This window comes from Cylas formicarius, unplaced genomic scaffold (assembly GCF_029955315.1).
Source record: "Cylas formicarius isolate icCylForm1 unplaced genomic scaffold, icCylForm1.1 PGA_scaffold_2__14_contigs__length_35257938, whole genome shotgun sequence".
Lineage (NCBI taxonomy): Eukaryota > Metazoa > Arthropoda > Insecta > Coleoptera > Brentidae > Cylas > Cylas formicarius.
The window spans coordinates 21,116,255-21,132,765 of record NW_026844319.1 but is presented as its reverse complement, the minus strand read 5'-3'; the positions used below and the strand labels follow the sequence as shown (position 1 = coordinate 21,132,765).

The window sequence follows — 16,511 nt, the reverse complement described above, 5'->3', positions numbered from 1 at the left end:
TTTAATGTCGGGATTGACAATATTCTTCTGCAGCCTTCTTCAAATTGATTTTCTACGCGTTCTACTACTCCGGTTTCGGCGTAGCGGTCGTCATTCAATACATCTTCGGCGTTCTTTTAACACTAATGCGAGGTCCTGCCGTAGAAGAACCCGCGGTTGAAATTATAGAAGAGAAGGTAAGCCATTTGAGGATGCTGCCACCATTGCCGTCGACGGAAGACCAAAACACCCAAATACAAGCTTTCGGTCTCGACATAACCAAGGAAGACAACGGGCAGTACAAAATGGCGGCGCACGAATCGCCAACGGGAAGCCAGCCGTCTTCGGGCGAAGGAGAGGGGGAAACCACCCCAGAAGAGGGCGCCGAGCAAACGGAAGCCGAAACTGCCGAACAACCGCTGTCGTTGTCAGATCTTTTAGGGTAAGTTCTTAAAAAAAAACGAATAGCCATTCATACCTTTTAATCGAGATAATAGTTACAATTAAAAACTACACCTACTTATCTATCTTCGGCTTGCTCTTCCTGCTTCGTTTCTTCTTCTTCGCCTTGCGGCTGTGCACCTCCTGCTTCTCCACCTTCATCCTCGGTTTCTTCCGCACCCTCTTCCTCTTCTTCTTCTTCTTCCTCGTCGCCTTCTTCCTTGGCTGCTTCTCTGGCGACTGGTTTCGATGCCGGCTCGCCTCCGTCCTCAGAAGTTTCCCCCCACAAGAGATCCTTCAAACACTTGCAAGCGGCATTGCAAACTAAACCGAGCCACCACAGAGTGAACATAAACGGAGGGTGCTTGTAGTTTTCCAAATCGCAGGCATCAATATCAAAGTAGGGCACAGGGCAAATGAATTCGGCAGCGTTACTCATCGCGGTCTTATTTATTTACTAGCGAAATCTACACTTGTAATTTTGTTTTATAAATTTTTTAGTTTTGATTGAAATGTGTCAACGTAATTGTTGGTCACCTAGCACACCTAGACGTAAGCTTTCTTTCTGCATAAGATCACGGAATGAAGTTATAGATGGATTGCAATAAGGAGCTTTCTTTAACTCAATCAAATTTAACCATTGGTAAATTCAAGGAGTCTCTCAACCGAAGCGCATTGAAATTAATTTCAGTAAACAAAACTGGCATTCTTTTAGTGGCGAACAAGCGAAACTGGCAGCGCAGGAAAAGGCCGAGGCTCAAGCGGCCCAGCAGGCCGCCATGCAAGCCATCGAATCGGAAAGCAAGGCTAAAGCTGCGTCCACGGAGTCGTCCGCGATGTCCCAGATCAACTTTAGCGCGTACACCCACCGGGCCGTCTCGTTCCTGGCCAGAAACTTTTACAACCTCAAATATGTAGCGCTAGTTTTGGCATTTTGCATCAACTTCATGCTGTTATTCTACAAGGTGAGACATAAATGGTTTTTCTGATATGGTAACAAATCAGAGAAACCCACTTCGCTCTAGGTGACGACCTTGGTGGAAGACAAAGACGGCAGTGGAAGCGGCAAAGGAGCGGATATAGTCGACGGCTCAGGATCTGGCGGTAGCGGTTCAGGAAGCGGCGAGTCCGAGGAAGAAGAGGACCCGTTGGAGCTGGTACACGTGGACGAAGACTTTTACTATATGACGCACGTGATGAGATTGGCCGCCCTATTGCACTCGATGGTCTCGTTGGCGATGCTAATTGCTTACTACCATCTGAAGGTACCTTTGGCTATATTCAAAAGGGAGAAGGAGATCGCGAGACGACTGGAGTTTGAGGGGTTGTACATCGCCGAGCAACCTGAAGATGACGATTTGAAATCACATTGGGACAAGCTCGTCATATCGGCAAAGTAAATATCGAGCAATCGTCGCCACCAAGGTCTATTACGTCGTTATTCTGTAGGTCATTTCCGGTTAACTATTGGGACAAGTTCGTCAAGAAGAAGGTGCGTCAGAAGTACAGCGAAACTTACGATTTCGACTCGATCAGCAACCTCCTCGGAATGGAAAAGACGTCGTTTCAGCAACAGGAAACTGATGATGGCCACAAAAGTATTTTCTATTAGTAAGTTTCTCATCTGTGGGAAATTGATCGACCAATTTCGTACTCTTAATCTTCTGACCTCCGATAGGGCGCGGAGTTTTTACCTCTTATAAAAATCTAATCCGCTGTCGTCAGCAACCTTCTCCGTAAATTGCAGTGTCCTGTAAGGATTCCCATCAGTGTCAATAACCACACGCGACTGTCTCATTTCATACAAACTCTTTCTCGTTGCCCTTATTAACTAACTACATTTCTAACTTCGCAGATGAGACGAAAGTATTAAATTGTATATCATTTTTTAGCATTATCAATATCGACTGGCGTTATCAAATATGGAAATCGGGCGTCACCATCACAGACAACTCGTTCCTCTACTCGTTGTGGTACTTTACGTTTTCTATTCTCGGCAACTTTAACAATTTCTTCTTCGCCGCTCATCTGCTGGATGTCGCGGTAGGATTCAAAACGTTACGCACGATATTGCAATCGGTTACTCACAATGGAAAGCAGCTGGTGTTGACTGTGATGCTGCTCACGATAATCGTGTATATTTACACGGTGATCGCGTTTAACTTCTTCAGGAAGTTTTATATACAGGAAGAGGACGAAGAAGTGGACCGAAAGTGTCACGACATGCTGACGGTAAGTGTCTTGCGCGTGCGTAGGAACTGCGCCTGAAGCGTCCGTGTGGTGATTTCAGTGCTTCGTGTTTCACCTTTACAAAGGCGTGAGAGCCGGCGGCGGTATCGGTGACGAAATTGAACCACCAGACGGCGACGATTACGAAGTATACCGAATCGTCTTCGACATTACTTTCTTCTTCTTCGTTATCGTCATACTGCTCGCCATTATTCAGGGTTTGATAATCGACGCGTTCGGTGAACTTCGCGATCAGCTCGAAAAGGTCATTGAAGATATGGACTCCAACTGCTTTATTTGCGGATTGGACAAGGGGTATCTGGATAAGGTCCCCCACGGGTTCGACACCCACGTGCAACAGGAACATAACCTCGCCAATTATATGTACGTCGCACACGGAATATTTTGTTTTTTTCTCCTGAAGTTGGCAAGAATTTCCAACTCCACTGATTAGTCAATTCTCGGGGAGCTCTAGCGGGATCGAATTTTGAATAACTTTCCGGCTTTTCCGCTAATTCCACCGAAAAACATTTTTGTAGGCACCAAAAGGGTACGCAGGTTTATTATTTTTCGGTATGAAACTTCAACTTCAAGAGTAACGCAACATAAATATGGAACGGTAGAGAAGGGGTAAGATAGATGACGTTCCCGAATAATTTTTTATTGAAAACCGTTATTAAATTGTATTGGTCCTCGTCGGTTAGGTTAATCGCTGCAAAGAAAGTCCAGTCCATGAATACGCCAATGGACGACTTACTCATAAAAGATAATTAAGAATATGGCTGAATTCTAGGCATAGATTGGAAGAGTGAACTAGTCTCCTTATTTAAGAACTTTGTATATATAAAAAAATATATATCAATTCGTTTTTGTTAGGTTCTTCTTGATGCACCTGATCAATAAGCCCGACACGGAGTATACGGGTCAGGAGACTTACGTGTGGAACATGTACCAGCAACGGTGTTGGGACTTCTTCCCGATGGGCGACTGCTTCAGGAAGCAGTACGAAGAAGAACAGGGCGGCGGAGGCGGTTAGCGAAATTAGATCAATTTATGTATATACATGTTTGATGCTCAAAACATCGTAATAAGACGCGCGGCAGAATTTCTCGATAGTTTTTAAATTTCGACGTACTTTGTAAATATACCCTCGCTCATATTGCTTGACACACAAGTACGGATTTTCGACGTGTCCCACATGCCTTACACTGACGCTAACGTTAGGTTAGCGTATTGTAGGTGTTGGTTTTTTTCTCTTAATAAACCTATTCCCGAAAATATAGTCAGTTTTTTTTTGTGCCTCTGATTGAATAATTTTGAAGAATAAAATAATAATAATTCTTAATTTTTACCAAGCAGACTGATGAAACCAATTTTTAACATCCTGCGTGTGGCAACATTGGTTTTAATTAAAGTTCGAGTTACCGTTTCTTAAAGTTCCCCGCATGAATAAGATAAGACGTTCGTTTCTGCGCAGTTAGAGTTATGACAAGCTTCTTTCCATTGAGTATATTCGAGTTAATCATCTTCAAAACATAAATCACTACGTTTATGATTAGAGTTATGAAGGTGTTGTATAAACCCAGCTTAAGTTTTCCGTATTTATATTCCCAATGCTTGGAATAATAAATTGGAAGTGGTCGAAAGAAACGCGAAAAAAGAAACCAAAACTAATCCACTTATACTTTTCGGGTCGTTAAAGAAGTACTGCAGTAATGAAAAGTTTAATTTCCATAATATTTATTAGAGAATATTAGAGAATAACACCACAAACAACTTTGGGGGAGTATATCTTTAACAATGCGAGATAATAACTATTATAATAATACTGATATAGGCCGATGTCCTAACTCTTAAATACATTATTTACACAATTTTTCTTTAATAAGATGTATAGTATTATTAAAACGACATTTTTAATTTGTGCATATTTTGTGGTTTATACGGTTTGAAAAGGTTTCCGCCTGGAACGCCAAACTTGACTTAAAAATACTAAGACGTCGAGTATACGTACATATTTATTATATTGATTGATGCTTTAGAATATTGCGAAAATTTCGATCACGCAGTATAACTTAGGTACTAATGGTGGAAATGTTATAGTCGCTCGCACATTCCTTGCCGTCAGTTATACTGCAGAACTCTTTCAGTTCAGTGGCGTTTTCGGAATTCAGAAGTGGGATATTATCCGACGAAGAAATACTTAGAATCTCCGTCGTAGATGATAGTACTTCTTCGTCGTTCTTCTCCGACTCTTCTTCCATGGTGTAATCCAATGTGGGAAGCAGACATTTCCTTTTGAAAAATACGTACCAGTTCTACAAGAAAGTTGTTTAAGAACCAGAAGATGCTTGGACTTCTGCTTACCAGCAACACAGCAGTGATCGCTTGCAGAAACGGCAACTCTGTGCTGCTGTGGCTGGCCTCCAAAGCGATCGGCGTAGCGAACCAGTTCATAGTAAATATCAACTGTATGACACAGATCGACTTTAAACAGTTTCTGGTCGCCCTCAAACTGCATAACTCATCATCTATGTAACCGATACTCTCGTCTCTCTTTTGTTTCAGACCCTCGACATCGGACTTGAAAATATGAAGGGACTCGCCCTGATAATGGCAATCCAACTTGGACAATTCCAGGTTTTCGATTTTGATCATCGCGCTTATAGCGTAAATAGTGGTCAGTATTAGTAAAACGCAAATCGGTGCTAGAAAATTTAATATCATTCCCCTATGGAACGACTTGAAACAGTACTTCTTGGTTTCGAAGCTTTTTGGTATTGCGTAATATGTGGTCTACAAATTTCAAATACGTTAATCATTTACAAGGAAGTTAGTTTTATAGTTATGAAACCCATTTAGCTACTACATATAAATGCCATGGCTATGATGACAATAGAGACATTTTTAAAGTGAACATCAAAAATGTGTTGTTGTTAAATGTCTGTTCAGCGTGCTCGTTTTCCAACAGTAAGACCTTGTGCCGATCAACAATCAATATGACTGCTGACAGTTTTCAGCTTGGAATTGGAGTTAAGTACATAGAGATTATTTTATAGCTACATATATAAGGAAACCAATCTCAAAAGTTTTTGCATAAGGGCAGAAAAAATTCACTGAATAACGTGACCACCGGAACTGACAAACGTCAAAGTACCATCAGCGGCTAAAATCTACCGAAAGCTAAGGTACCGCAAAATTCCGAAGTGACTAGAAACAATCTTTAACGAAGCTGACGTCTTAAAGTGACACTTTGCGTACAACTGATCGGTGTATAATTGGGTACTCTAGCGTCGGGAGTAGAAAACCCAATTTCACATACAAAATACCATATCAGAGTTTAGCCATTTCGTTATGCATGGAAACTAGGTTTATTTTTTGCACGAAAACGTTGCGTACAAGGGATCAAATTTACTCCAAGGTGAATGAGAATTTCGAAAGTAATTCTTATTTTTAGAAAAGTTAGTGGCGTACTGTGCCACTAGTGACCAAAAAACTGCATCAAAACATGCTCTATTACATTTACAACATGTACAGTACGTTCAATGACTGTAACTTGTTTGTTTTTAGAGATATCAAGGAAAACAAAAATAAAAAACAAAATATAAGTTTAGTAGCCCAGTTTTTTTCCAAGTGACATATAAAACAAAACACTATCAATTTTCTGACATATAAGCCTATATCATATTTTTCAAAATGGAACGCCCTGTATGTTATATATAGAATATCTTATTAAAATTAAAATGATGTAACACACTTTATATTTTACCACTCATTTTTGGAAATGGAAATAGGAAATTTTTATATAATTTCAGAGTGCCGTGACTGATTGCAACGATAATAATTATTTACAAATTAAAGCAGAACACAAACAATAAAAACGACAAGACGAACTAAAGTAAAAAATCTTTAACTATCCTAAATACTGCTGCATGTGACCACCATTTTCCTTAACACATTTCTCATACAATCTAATTGTATGATGTTGTAACGTTTCCGGATTGTCTCTTAACTGATTGATTACCTCTGAAATGCTTTGCCGAAGTTCCACTACATTATTACAAGGAGTTCTGTGCACGGGATTTTTTATGTGTCCCCAAAATAAATAAATCCATTAAAGTTAAGTCGGGGCTGTTGACTGGCCAATCCATAGTTCCGCCGTATCTAACCCCTAGGATATTCCATGTTAAGAACATTTTTAACTTGCACAAAATTGTGAGGAGGCGCTATATAATAAGCGCTGATATATTTAGCGGTAAACCTTCTACATATTGTCATATTTAGTGCTCTAAAAGTTGCAAATAATGATCTCCAGTTAACTTTTGATCTGTAAATATCGGACCCAAAATATGCCCATCTATGACACGACACCATATATTGATTGGTACCCCTGGGATTTTATTTCGTGTATTCTGTAATCCAAACAAAATTGCATCTTTCTTTGACATTGTTATACACTTAGTTTTTGAGTTTTACGAAAAATGCATCATGTTTATATTCTTTCAAAACTGAATGGATTGATCCCCGAGAAATACCTATCTCCTCATATATTCTAGTAATAGAGGAAACTGGATGTGCTTCATCGAATCCTAAAATGTTTGACTTATTTTCTTCATTTAAAACATTACAATTCCGGAATACCTTTTTAGCGTTTAATATGTTACCGCTTTCTGCAAATTTCTTTGCCAGCCTTGAAAATATCTGTTTTGAAGGAGCTCGGCGCTCTGGATAAAGTCTAATTACTGACGACCAGCTACGTTAATGACTTAAACAATAATTCAACCATCAACGTTGTTTACTAATATGTCAAACATAAACATTTTGTTGTCACTCTTTGAAATTATATAAAAATTTCCTGTTTTTGCCGATTTGTCAAAAAAACTAGTGGACTAAAATATAAAGTGTGTTACATCATTGTAATTGAAATAAGATATCCCATTAAACACATATATAATATACAGGGTGTTCTATTAAAAAAAATCTGATGTAGGCTTATGAACGCACCAAATTTGATAAAAAAAACTAAAATAATATTGAAATTATGATAAAAAAGTAGTTTTTTTTTCTTTCTGAAATTACCCTGCACCTTCGTTAGATAACGTCCAAATTATTAACCCGGACCACCGGTATTATTTGGATCATTGGTTACATCGATGAACTTACCAAAGTAATTATTGGCGGTAACATGTGCGTCACCAACGTATACATGTTTATGTTTCTAAACAACAACGAGACCCAGGTGCGGCAAAACTTTTTGTAAATATAGAGGCAGTACAAAAATATCCATATCGCCGTGTGGTGGTGAAATATATTTATTAAAATCGCTATGAGCAAACAGTTTTCCGTATTTTTGGTGGACTAAAAAAAAATCCGAAGTTATCTATCCGTAGTCCATAACGATATGGTTACCACTTACGTAAACTCCCAACATAAATATGAAATTCGACAAAAACATGGTAAGAAAAATGTGAACAGCTATGAGCATCATGCTGATCTTCCTGCCCTTGTAATATTTCTTGAGCAAGACGCAAAACAGAGTCAACAGTTGAGCGGCGCAGCTCATCACTGATCCTATGATTATTATTCCGGTGCCGTAGCTCTTGGAGTTCCGACCGTTTCCCCCGTAGTAGACGTACATGATATTGTCTATGCAGTTGTGGTCTTTCAAGTCCGAGTCGGCCAAAGAATCGTCTGGCAACTCTACATTGGGAAGCACATCTACCGCATACTTCAAATCCATAACTTCCGGATTGGGAAGGATCAGAGAATCCGATTTGGATTCCTTATCTGCAGAATTATTGCTTAAATCGTAGTCGTAGTTCACATAATAATCATCGTCCGATAATTTTGCGGTATGGTTTTTGTCGTTGAGACCTGGAAACTCGTTTTTTCAAACCCTATCGACGATAGGTTCGGAAAACTTACCAACCGTAGGCGGGAAAATATAATAACAAGCACCAATTAAATACAGCACTAACATTATCAAAAAAAATTAAAACGAAAAAATGCTACATTAGGATGCTGGCTCTCTCATTCGGCCAGGATCTGGATAGAACAGTGGACCAGTATATTCTTCTGCGTTGTCCTTGCGCGCGTAATGCGTGTTATTCGGATGGCCGATGCTGTACGCGCATGCGCCACCGCGCAATCGATAGAGCTAAATTTGGCGGGTAGGATATTACAAGGTGCGACGTGATGGTGATTTTTTCCGCTTTCCCACAAAGATTCTTTTAATACCGAAACAATGGTTTTTGATAAAATTACTAATAAATATTACATAATATAAAATTAAAATTAGAAGAAATTTAAAATAAGATCTTGGCATAGGTAAATAAAAATTAATTTTAAAAAATAGGTGCAATTGAAACGGTAATGCCAACCTAAAGTTAGTGAAAGTGTAACGGGTTTTTATTGTTAAAACGTTGTATCATCAATTCCCCTCACGTCACGTTAACCCCATAAAAGAAACTAATAAAAATGGGAATTGCAGATTACGTAGTTAAATATCAGAAGCGCAATCGCCAGCGCCACCGTGAGCTACAGGACTAATGAAGCAGCAGAAGTAAAAGTAATACAAATGGAATACTTTTCTCACTTTTTTCAAAAATAAAAATTATAAAAAATAATGCATAGAGCAAAATTAAAAATGTTAACAAAAATTACATCCTCAAATATTAGTGTACCGAAATTGAACTGAACTGAACTGAAAAATAACATATATAACATAAACTGTATATAAAAACAGTATAAGACAAAACAATAATAAAAAACGTGTATTTTCTTTAGTTTGGCTAGTTGATAAATTAATACCTAGCGGTTTGCCTTCTCTGAAACGCACAAATAAGTCGTAACTCAGTTTATTCAAATTTGGATTGTCTTTAGAATTTTTCTCTATGGGTTAACCCCACAAAACCACAGCTATGTTTTCAGCGACTGCTGCGGCGGTGACAAATTTATTTTTGTATTTTTCAGCAACCCGAAGAGAGATCCTTTAGTTAAAATAAGTAAATTAATTACTTATCAATTGCATTTTCTATCTAAATACTTAAAAACTATTCCTTCCTATCAATCAACTCCACCTTCACAAAAAAGCATAACATTTTTCCAAGCCAGGACTTCGAAGCATTTTTGTAATGTCAATGGGAATAAATTATTATTACTTACCGTTTTGTTCAATCGAAAAAGTTACACGGCACAACATTACTTTTTTTTAATTTCCCATCGAGTTTGTTACGCATTATACAAATAAAATACGTTTTTGGGGGAAAATATTTTTATTTATTGTACTTAATTCACTTACAGGGACGACTGTACACATTGACGAAAACTTCTTCGCAATAACCTAACGCAAATACTCAAGATATCATATAAATACTTAATACACTTTGCCAAAAAGAACGATATTTTCCCCAACTTTTCAATCGGATATACAAAAATCATTAATACAGAGCGAAAAAACGTTACACAATAGATTCGGGAAAACGATGACGTAGTGTCCCGGACACAAAAGAGAATAATATCAAAAATAAAACGGGTGAAACCTCTAGGTCATAAGCAAGCGCTGCTTAAAACCCCTTCCTAGTCGTGTCCAAATAAACGTCAACTAACTATGTACAAATAATGTACTGTAAAATATTACCGCATCACGACTATTTTCCAATCCACAAAACTGCTTTTTTAATTACTTGACCCATCAACGTAATAAATAGATAACACGCATTCTCTCACATAACTACACGCCTATTTAATGAAATTGCACTTACGCGATAACATTTTACACACGCCCCGCCCCCAATGAGGAGACGCGACCTACGGGCGTGTCCTCCTCGCCACGGGTGGTCCTCGGTCCAGACTGTAGTTGAAACCAAACAATTGGGCTTTTTTCTTTTCGTCGATAACCCATAGTTTTATTTTCCCTTGTGGAGTCTTAAATCTAGAGGTCATTATTATTATTATCATTATTGATGCTCAGGGTTGCGTGTTTTTTAGTTTTTAGTCAATTTACAAAATAATTAAGACATTTTTGATATCTATCACATTTTAATTTTTCCAGTACCTTTAGCATAGAACAATTAAATTTTAAGGTGATGATTTTGATTTGTTTAAATTTCTTGTATGTTAGGAATACAATCTGTTTTACAATGAAAGCTTTGTTCTCTCATGATTGATTGATTTTTGGACGAAGTTGCTGAAAATCTATGACTTTTAAGCTACTACATACGGTTTAATACAGGTTCATATGTTAACACAACACACTGTATGATACAGACTAAAAAATAAAATGTCCGTGTTGGTAGAAAATTAAAATAATTGGTAAAACAATTCAAACCAAGAACAATGATCCCTGTTTCTCAAAAAAATAAATAAATAAAAAACAGTCTGAGGCTGATAAAGCAAAAATGCTAAATAAGTTTCAATGCCAAGTCTCTATGAAAGTCTATATTGGCTTTATTTTTTCACACACCCCGCATGTATTTCTAACATATCCTATTGACTGCCGTTCGTTTGAATAGTCGTTATAGACAAAAGAAGACAAGAGTCATAGCTTCTATGATTAGTTAAATGGGATATTCAGTAGATTTAGTCCAAAACGTTAATAAAAAACAATAGATTCCAAAAGGGAAAACATAGTTTTTAAAGCGTCACAGCTTTTCGGGTAGCATGTACCTTAAATCCTAAATGATAGGGGCTGAAGTTCACGAGCATACGGCTTCCTGCTTGTTCGCTGTCGGCACCTGCGGCAATTTGACGGGGCTGGCGGCCGACGCCCCTGACGTATCCGCGAAACTGCTGCTTGAGTCTTCATTGTTCAACGAATTGTTTGAGCTGTCGTCGAACTATACACCCCAAATACAAAATTAGAAAGCCATTTTTTTTTCACTTATGTACTTTATCATTTCTGACACAAAATAATAGGAACGTCAAACAGTTCGGGACGACGGGTCATAATACTGAGTCCCAGTTTTTTTTATAACCAGCGCGATGCGTACTATCACCCATTGAAGAGTGGGTAGGAATTCTGTTAATAACTAATTTCCGCCGCAAACTTATTAGCCTATGAAAGATTCCATTTAACGAAGTTAATTTTAATATGATAGAAACTTTAAATTTAGCAGTTATGGTTAATTGTTTTCGCTGGTGACCCAGTGACGAAAGGAAGAAGGAAAAAAAGTTTAGTTTTATCTAGGCACGCTATTGTCTTTTGTTGCGTTTTTTATTATTTCTTTAAAATGCTCGTGTTTATAACTTTTATTTTTGTTTGTCAATTAATTTTGTCGATCATTCTACACTGGCGGGCAAAAAATTTAAGTCACTCAAGAAATTTCAAATAATTTGAAACAAAATGTTTATCACCGGATCGTCGGTCTAGTAGGCAGTGAATTATTTCAGTCGTCATAATAATTTCGACTTTTCTATGAAATAATTAAAGTTCGGCACAATTAAAGGTTCGTGGGTTGAGTACTTTCCAGTTCATTGTTCATTTATCTCCATAAAACTTATGATTGTTTGGTGTATTTTAGATATGAGGTGTATTTTACTGGTCATAATGCCTTTAGATCCTATTGTTGTGACTAGAATTGTAGCAATAATACAAGATGGTTGAGGAAAACCGGAAACTGCAAGAATTGTTACAAATGTTTACCAACCAAATGTACCAAAATGTATACCAACGCTATGAGGGGACTGACTTGATCACTGGAAGACCAAGATCTGGTCGAAGAAAGATCACCAACCAAAGGGATAATCGATTTTTGGACTATGCAAGTTTGCGGAATAGGACACCTTCTGAGGTTTGGCTTCAAAATCAACTTTAAGTGGTTAGAAATGTTAAATCACTTAGACTGGAATGATTATGAACGCAACAAGATACTGTTTTCTGATCAATCCCCTTTTTGCCGCACTGGATCAGTTCAAGTTGTGTTGATAAAAGACTTCCGCATGGTGGTGGTGGGGGTTATGATTTGGGGGGGAATCAGTTGGGAACCACTCACAGAGTTAGTCTTTATACAGAATGCCTCTCTGACAGCTCACAGGTACGTTACGGAAATCCCGGAATCCTTTAATGATCACTATGGGCGAAGATGCCATTTGTAAGCATGGTAATGCTAGACCCCACACCGCGAGAATTGTAAGTCAATATCTGGATGAAGCGGGAATTAGGCGGTTTGATTGGCCAGCACTCAGTCCAGACATGAATCTCATCGAACATGTGTCTGATGAGATGAGACGACGTATTTGAAGACATACACTCGCTAAAAGAAGTGCCGAAGAGCTGAGAGTTGTTTATGCAGGAATGAAACAATATCGACCAGAACGTAAGTCATTTAATTCAAAGCATGCCTCGTGGATTAATTTAATTTTCAGGTGTGTTCAATATTGTTACTCGTTTCTTTAGTTACAAATAAAAATTAATTGGACTTTGTTTATAATAAACATTTTCTGTTTTCCGAAAAAATCATGAATACCAACATCAGATTTTCCGATTAAATGTTAAATTCAGATAATCAAATAGATTAGGATAGATAATTTACCACCTATTAGTTCGGGATAATTTTTTTTCCCACGAAATTTGTAATTTCTCAAGTGACTTACATTTTTTGCCCGCCGTGGATAAATAATGCCCCCAATCACGGTAAAGGTAACACAAAAAACACATAAACTCTAAAGTACCATATGTCAAAACAAATTAAATTTAAAAAACATCTTACATATTTCGCCTAAAATGACATGATCAAAAATATCAAATACAAACATCAAATCTAATATTCATATATTTCAGTTATTCTACTTGATATGGGTCTGTTGATGTTATTTAAGGCGAAACATGTCATTTGTTTATTAAATGAAGTCTATGTTTCGCTACATGATTCTGTAGATAACTTGTTACCGATATTTAACCCAGTATCTCAGAGAATCGATAAATTTTCAATTAATTTTTTTGTAATTTATTACTATTTTTATTTTAAACTGTCAATTATTACCCCAAAAATAACTACTGAAAAAGCAGTGAAACTGTCACTTAGGTAGCGACTAACAGAAAAATTTGACACACTACGTAATTGATCTCTTCTTCGCTCTTATCCACAAGAGTAACATCTCGTCCATGGACAAGGTCGATAGTTTCAATAGGGTGTTTTTTTTTTATTGTGGAATCCCTTGCAAATAAAATTACTCACGCTGGCGCCATTAACTTCGTTGGACAGCCGCGTCTTTTTGGCCGACGTTTCGCCGTCGCTGGATTCCGATGGCCTTTTCCTGCCTTCTTTCTGTTCCTTGCACTCGTTGACCATCATCAGGTACTTCTTCTCGCGTTTGAGTATACCATGCGGCAAATACGTGGGAAGCTAAAAGCCAATCAACATGTCTTCTACTCATAACAACATCCTCAAAACCTCCCACCATTTTCCTCTTGACGTGTCTTGCTTCCAATTTCATTGTCTCTTTGAACATTTGTATATGCATGGCGTGCTTGTTGACAGTCTCGGTGAATTGTTGAATGTCCTGGGTGAGGTCCACGTTTAGGCCCTCCATTTTGCGAAACTCGAGCCCGATGAACCACATAGAATATTTAAATTTTGGTTGCCGCAACGGTTCGGGAAGCATAAAGTTTTCCGGATTGATGTGGGCCATTGTTATTGCAGTTTTCCTCTCCAACGTCGCTGTAAAACGGAAACGCTCATTCTCCGGAGCCCCTTGGCCCTAAATGGTACTTACAAATCAACAACCGTATCTTACTCTCGACCAGACCGCTCCATTCTAAAAGGTCAGCTGAAGACTCCGCACTGATTATCAGGACGATAAAGTGCCTGTACTTCAAGAAAAACGGCGGCTGGATGAACAATTGCTCCCAAGTTGCTCTGTTTAACATAATTTGATCTGTAATTTTTAGACCCCGTTCAAACTCCTCCATGATGATATTTCTGGTGGAGTTGGACACGTTAAAAGTCGAATTTTGTTGCGGATACGCCGGGGTAATTATTGGCATCAGGTGGTAACGATCTTGGATGTTTACCTGGTTAAAAACATGGGAAAGGAGAAAAATAACAGCAACTTTAACTGTAAAAATTAAATTTGTGGTTCTACCTAAATATGAACCTTCTTAGGTCCACTAGACAACATATTTACACTACATTAAATATTTCCTAAAAACCCAAAGACTGCATTGCTACAAATAATACTATAAACAAGGAATACTGAGTTACAAACCCTTGGATCCCAAACCGCAAATCCCAAACTGGCATTGGTCGGTTGCTTGAGGAGCACAGGCTGAGGCCACTGCCACTTGGAAAATATGAGAAAGAACTTATGCACTAAGGTAGCGGCAGCAGCGTTGGGATATAACTGGCAGGTACGTGCTACAAGCATTGCCCATGAAACGCCTCCCAGATAACCCAACACATTGCTGTAAATGCCGTGCCCTGAAAGCACACATTTACAACAATCCAATACGGACCCCAAAATCTCTTACTTTTAGCCCAAAGTTTAATGGTACGCAATGCCAATCTGAAAGTTTCAATATTGGGAACAAGTCTGAGAATTTCATCTGTAACCCGACAACCGTTTAGACTGCGGACACACTTCTGGTCAAGGTTTTTTAGCAAGTTATCATCACGAAGGTCCATGGAGTCAGGAATTTCTTTTTGCAATAGCCGAGCAAAAAGTAAATCAATTTCAATGCCATCAAAACTCATTTTAATCACTGGTACGAAGGCCTCTTCTACTGACTAAAATTGTGAGGGTTATGCTTTGTTTTACAAAACCCAGGATTGATTTGTACCCTTAGTTCTGTGACTTCAGACTGCTTCTTTAACAACTCATAAAAAGAGGTGAAAAAATCATTCCGACAAATATGTTTGGGTGCCACACATAAAGCATCAATATCCGCTCCTTTGTTATGTACCTGGCAGAAAAAAATTACACACCTAATTTTGATATTCTATTACCTTTTATGCAACTTACACCGAGTCTGTAACTACCAAAAGTATACACCTTTCCCCCAACATTTTCTGCTACACTTTCAGGCATGTTACATTTTAGAGAAAGTTCTTTAATCCATTGCTTAACCAAAGAATATAATTTCCCTAAAATGAGCATACGATGGTTTAGTTCTTGTTCAGTTTCAAAAACATCAAAGGGTATCAAAGTTTCTTCCAACTCTTTAGTCTTTGCGAGGTCAATTGGCTTAGGAGGAGCGGCAGAAATAGCGGATGTCATTCCCAGGGTAACTAAATTGTCTTCCGATTGATTTTGGTTTTCTTTGTTGTTTAGTGTGGAGTTTGATTGAGAGGACCACATTATTTAAGTGATGTAACCTAAAATTTCGTTCTTCTACGATTTTGCCACAATACATATATTAAACACAAGCAAACGTGTTAAAAAGTAGTCCCTTAATATTATAACAAACACAAACGGCTGCCACTTCAAATATTTTTCACTTACACAAAGCAAAATATTAGGAAATCTTAAGGCCGCGAATATAAATGCGTATAAAGCAAGTAACGATATTCGTAGTACATCAATTACTTTTCTCCCTTAATAAAAATTGGTGGCACGCTATAGTTAACTAAAAACATTTCAAAAATCACCAAAAATTCGGTTTATTTTGATGATTTTCCACTGACTTTTATTTTGGAACAAAATGTCCAAAGCATCCATTTGTCACTACTCTATGCCGTGTTGCCAAAGTAAAATGTTTATGAAACAATATGAGTCGTTACTCTTAACCGACATTGTGGGACAGAAAAAAAAAAGCCAAGTACTTCTTTTAAATTAAAATATTCCTCGGTATTATTTCAGGAGATAGAGTCATAATTAAAAAACTACGTTAGAGTTGTATAATGGGCAAAAATATTTAAACACTG

At 37.8% G+C, this 16,511-nt stretch overlaps 3 protein-coding genes across 7 annotated transcripts in view; 1 reads left to right on the top strand and 2 right to left on the bottom strand.

Annotated features, from left to right (window-relative positions):
• LOC132698824 (ryanodine receptor) overlaps positions 1-3,931 on the top strand; it is a 29,727-nt gene extending 25,796 nt beyond the window's left edge. For both annotated transcript variants that reach the window (XM_060665151.1, XM_060665152.1), the window contains 7 exons: positions 34-421; positions 1,136-1,385; positions 1,446-1,816; positions 1,870-2,031; positions 2,313-2,652; positions 2,711-3,033; positions 3,526-3,931. In XM_060665151.1, coding sequence (XP_060521134.1) covers positions 34-421; positions 1,136-1,385; positions 1,446-1,816; positions 1,870-2,031; positions 2,313-2,652; positions 2,711-3,033; positions 3,526-3,685 — 1,994 coding nt within the window. In that variant the 3' untranslated portion in view covers positions 3,686-3,931. The remainder of the gene's footprint in view (positions 1-33; positions 422-1,135; positions 1,386-1,445; positions 1,817-1,869; positions 2,032-2,312; positions 2,653-2,710; positions 3,034-3,525) is intronic.
• Positions 3,932-4,419: 488 nt separating this feature from the next.
• On the bottom strand, positions 4,420-8,701 carry LOC132698149 (uncharacterized). Its single transcript, XM_060664062.1, has 5 exons — positions 8,575-8,701; positions 8,066-8,523; positions 7,813-8,007; positions 5,017-5,445; positions 4,420-4,967 (listed from the first exon to the last, which is right to left on the bottom strand). Exons 1-5 carry the CDS (start codon positions 8,627-8,629, stop codon positions 4,725-4,727), a joined length of 1,380 nt encoding a protein of 459 aa, XP_060520045.1. The 5' UTR covers positions 8,630-8,701; the 3' UTR covers positions 4,420-4,724.
• A 1,213-nt stretch (positions 8,702-9,914) lies between these two features.
• Positions 9,915-16,365, bottom strand: LOC132698148 (poly(A) polymerase type 3). 4 transcript variants are annotated; one of them, XM_060664059.1, is made up of 11 exons: positions 16,272-16,365; positions 16,090-16,213; positions 15,610-15,962; positions 15,428-15,550; positions 15,119-15,374; positions 14,857-15,068; positions 14,365-14,662; positions 14,050-14,309; positions 13,827-13,994; positions 11,317-11,486; positions 9,915-10,582 (listed from the first exon to the last, which is right to left on the bottom strand). In XM_060664059.1, the coding sequence occupies exons 3-10, from the start codon at positions 15,943-15,945 to the stop codon at positions 11,346-11,348; spliced, it is 1,794 nt and encodes a 597-aa protein (XP_060520042.1). In that variant the 5' UTR covers positions 15,946-15,962; positions 16,090-16,213; positions 16,272-16,365; the 3' UTR covers positions 9,915-10,582; positions 11,317-11,345. The 4 variants fall into 4 exon arrangements, with proteins under 4 accessions (XP_060520042.1, XP_060520041.1, XP_060520043.1 ...); XM_060664058.1 differs by having other exon boundaries at positions 16,090-16,318; XM_060664060.1 differs by having other exon boundaries at positions 9,915-10,501; positions 16,090-16,318.
• Between the last annotated feature and the right edge of the window lie 146 nt (positions 16,366-16,511).

Excerpts from the sequence above, each read along its gene's own strand:
- LOC132698149 (XM_060664062.1), bottom strand. The coding sequence starts at position 8,629 with ATGTTAGTGCTGTATTTAATTGGTGCTTGTTATTATATTTTCCCGCCT. Across the intron at positions 8,524-8,574 it reads TATTTTCCCGCCTACGGTTG|GTCTCAACGACAAAAACCAT; the intron begins GTAAGTTTTCCG and ends ACGAGTTTCCAG. Across the intron at positions 8,008-8,065 it reads TATTTATGTTGGGAGTTTAC|TCCACCAAAAATACGGAAAA; the intron begins GTAAGTGGTAAC and ends ATTTTTTTTTAG.
- LOC132698148 (XM_060664059.1), bottom strand. The coding sequence starts at position 15,945 with ATGTGGTCCTCTCAATCAAACTCCACACTAAACAACAAAGAAAACCAA. Across the intron at positions 15,069-15,118 it reads CATTAAACTTTGGGCTAAAA|GGCACGGCATTTACAGCAAT; the intron begins GTAAGAGATTTT and ends GTGTGCTTTCAG. Across the intron at positions 13,995-14,049 it reads GACACGTCAAGAGGAAAATG|CTTCCCACGTATTTGCCGCA; the intron begins GTGGGAGGTTTT and ends ATTGGCTTTTAG.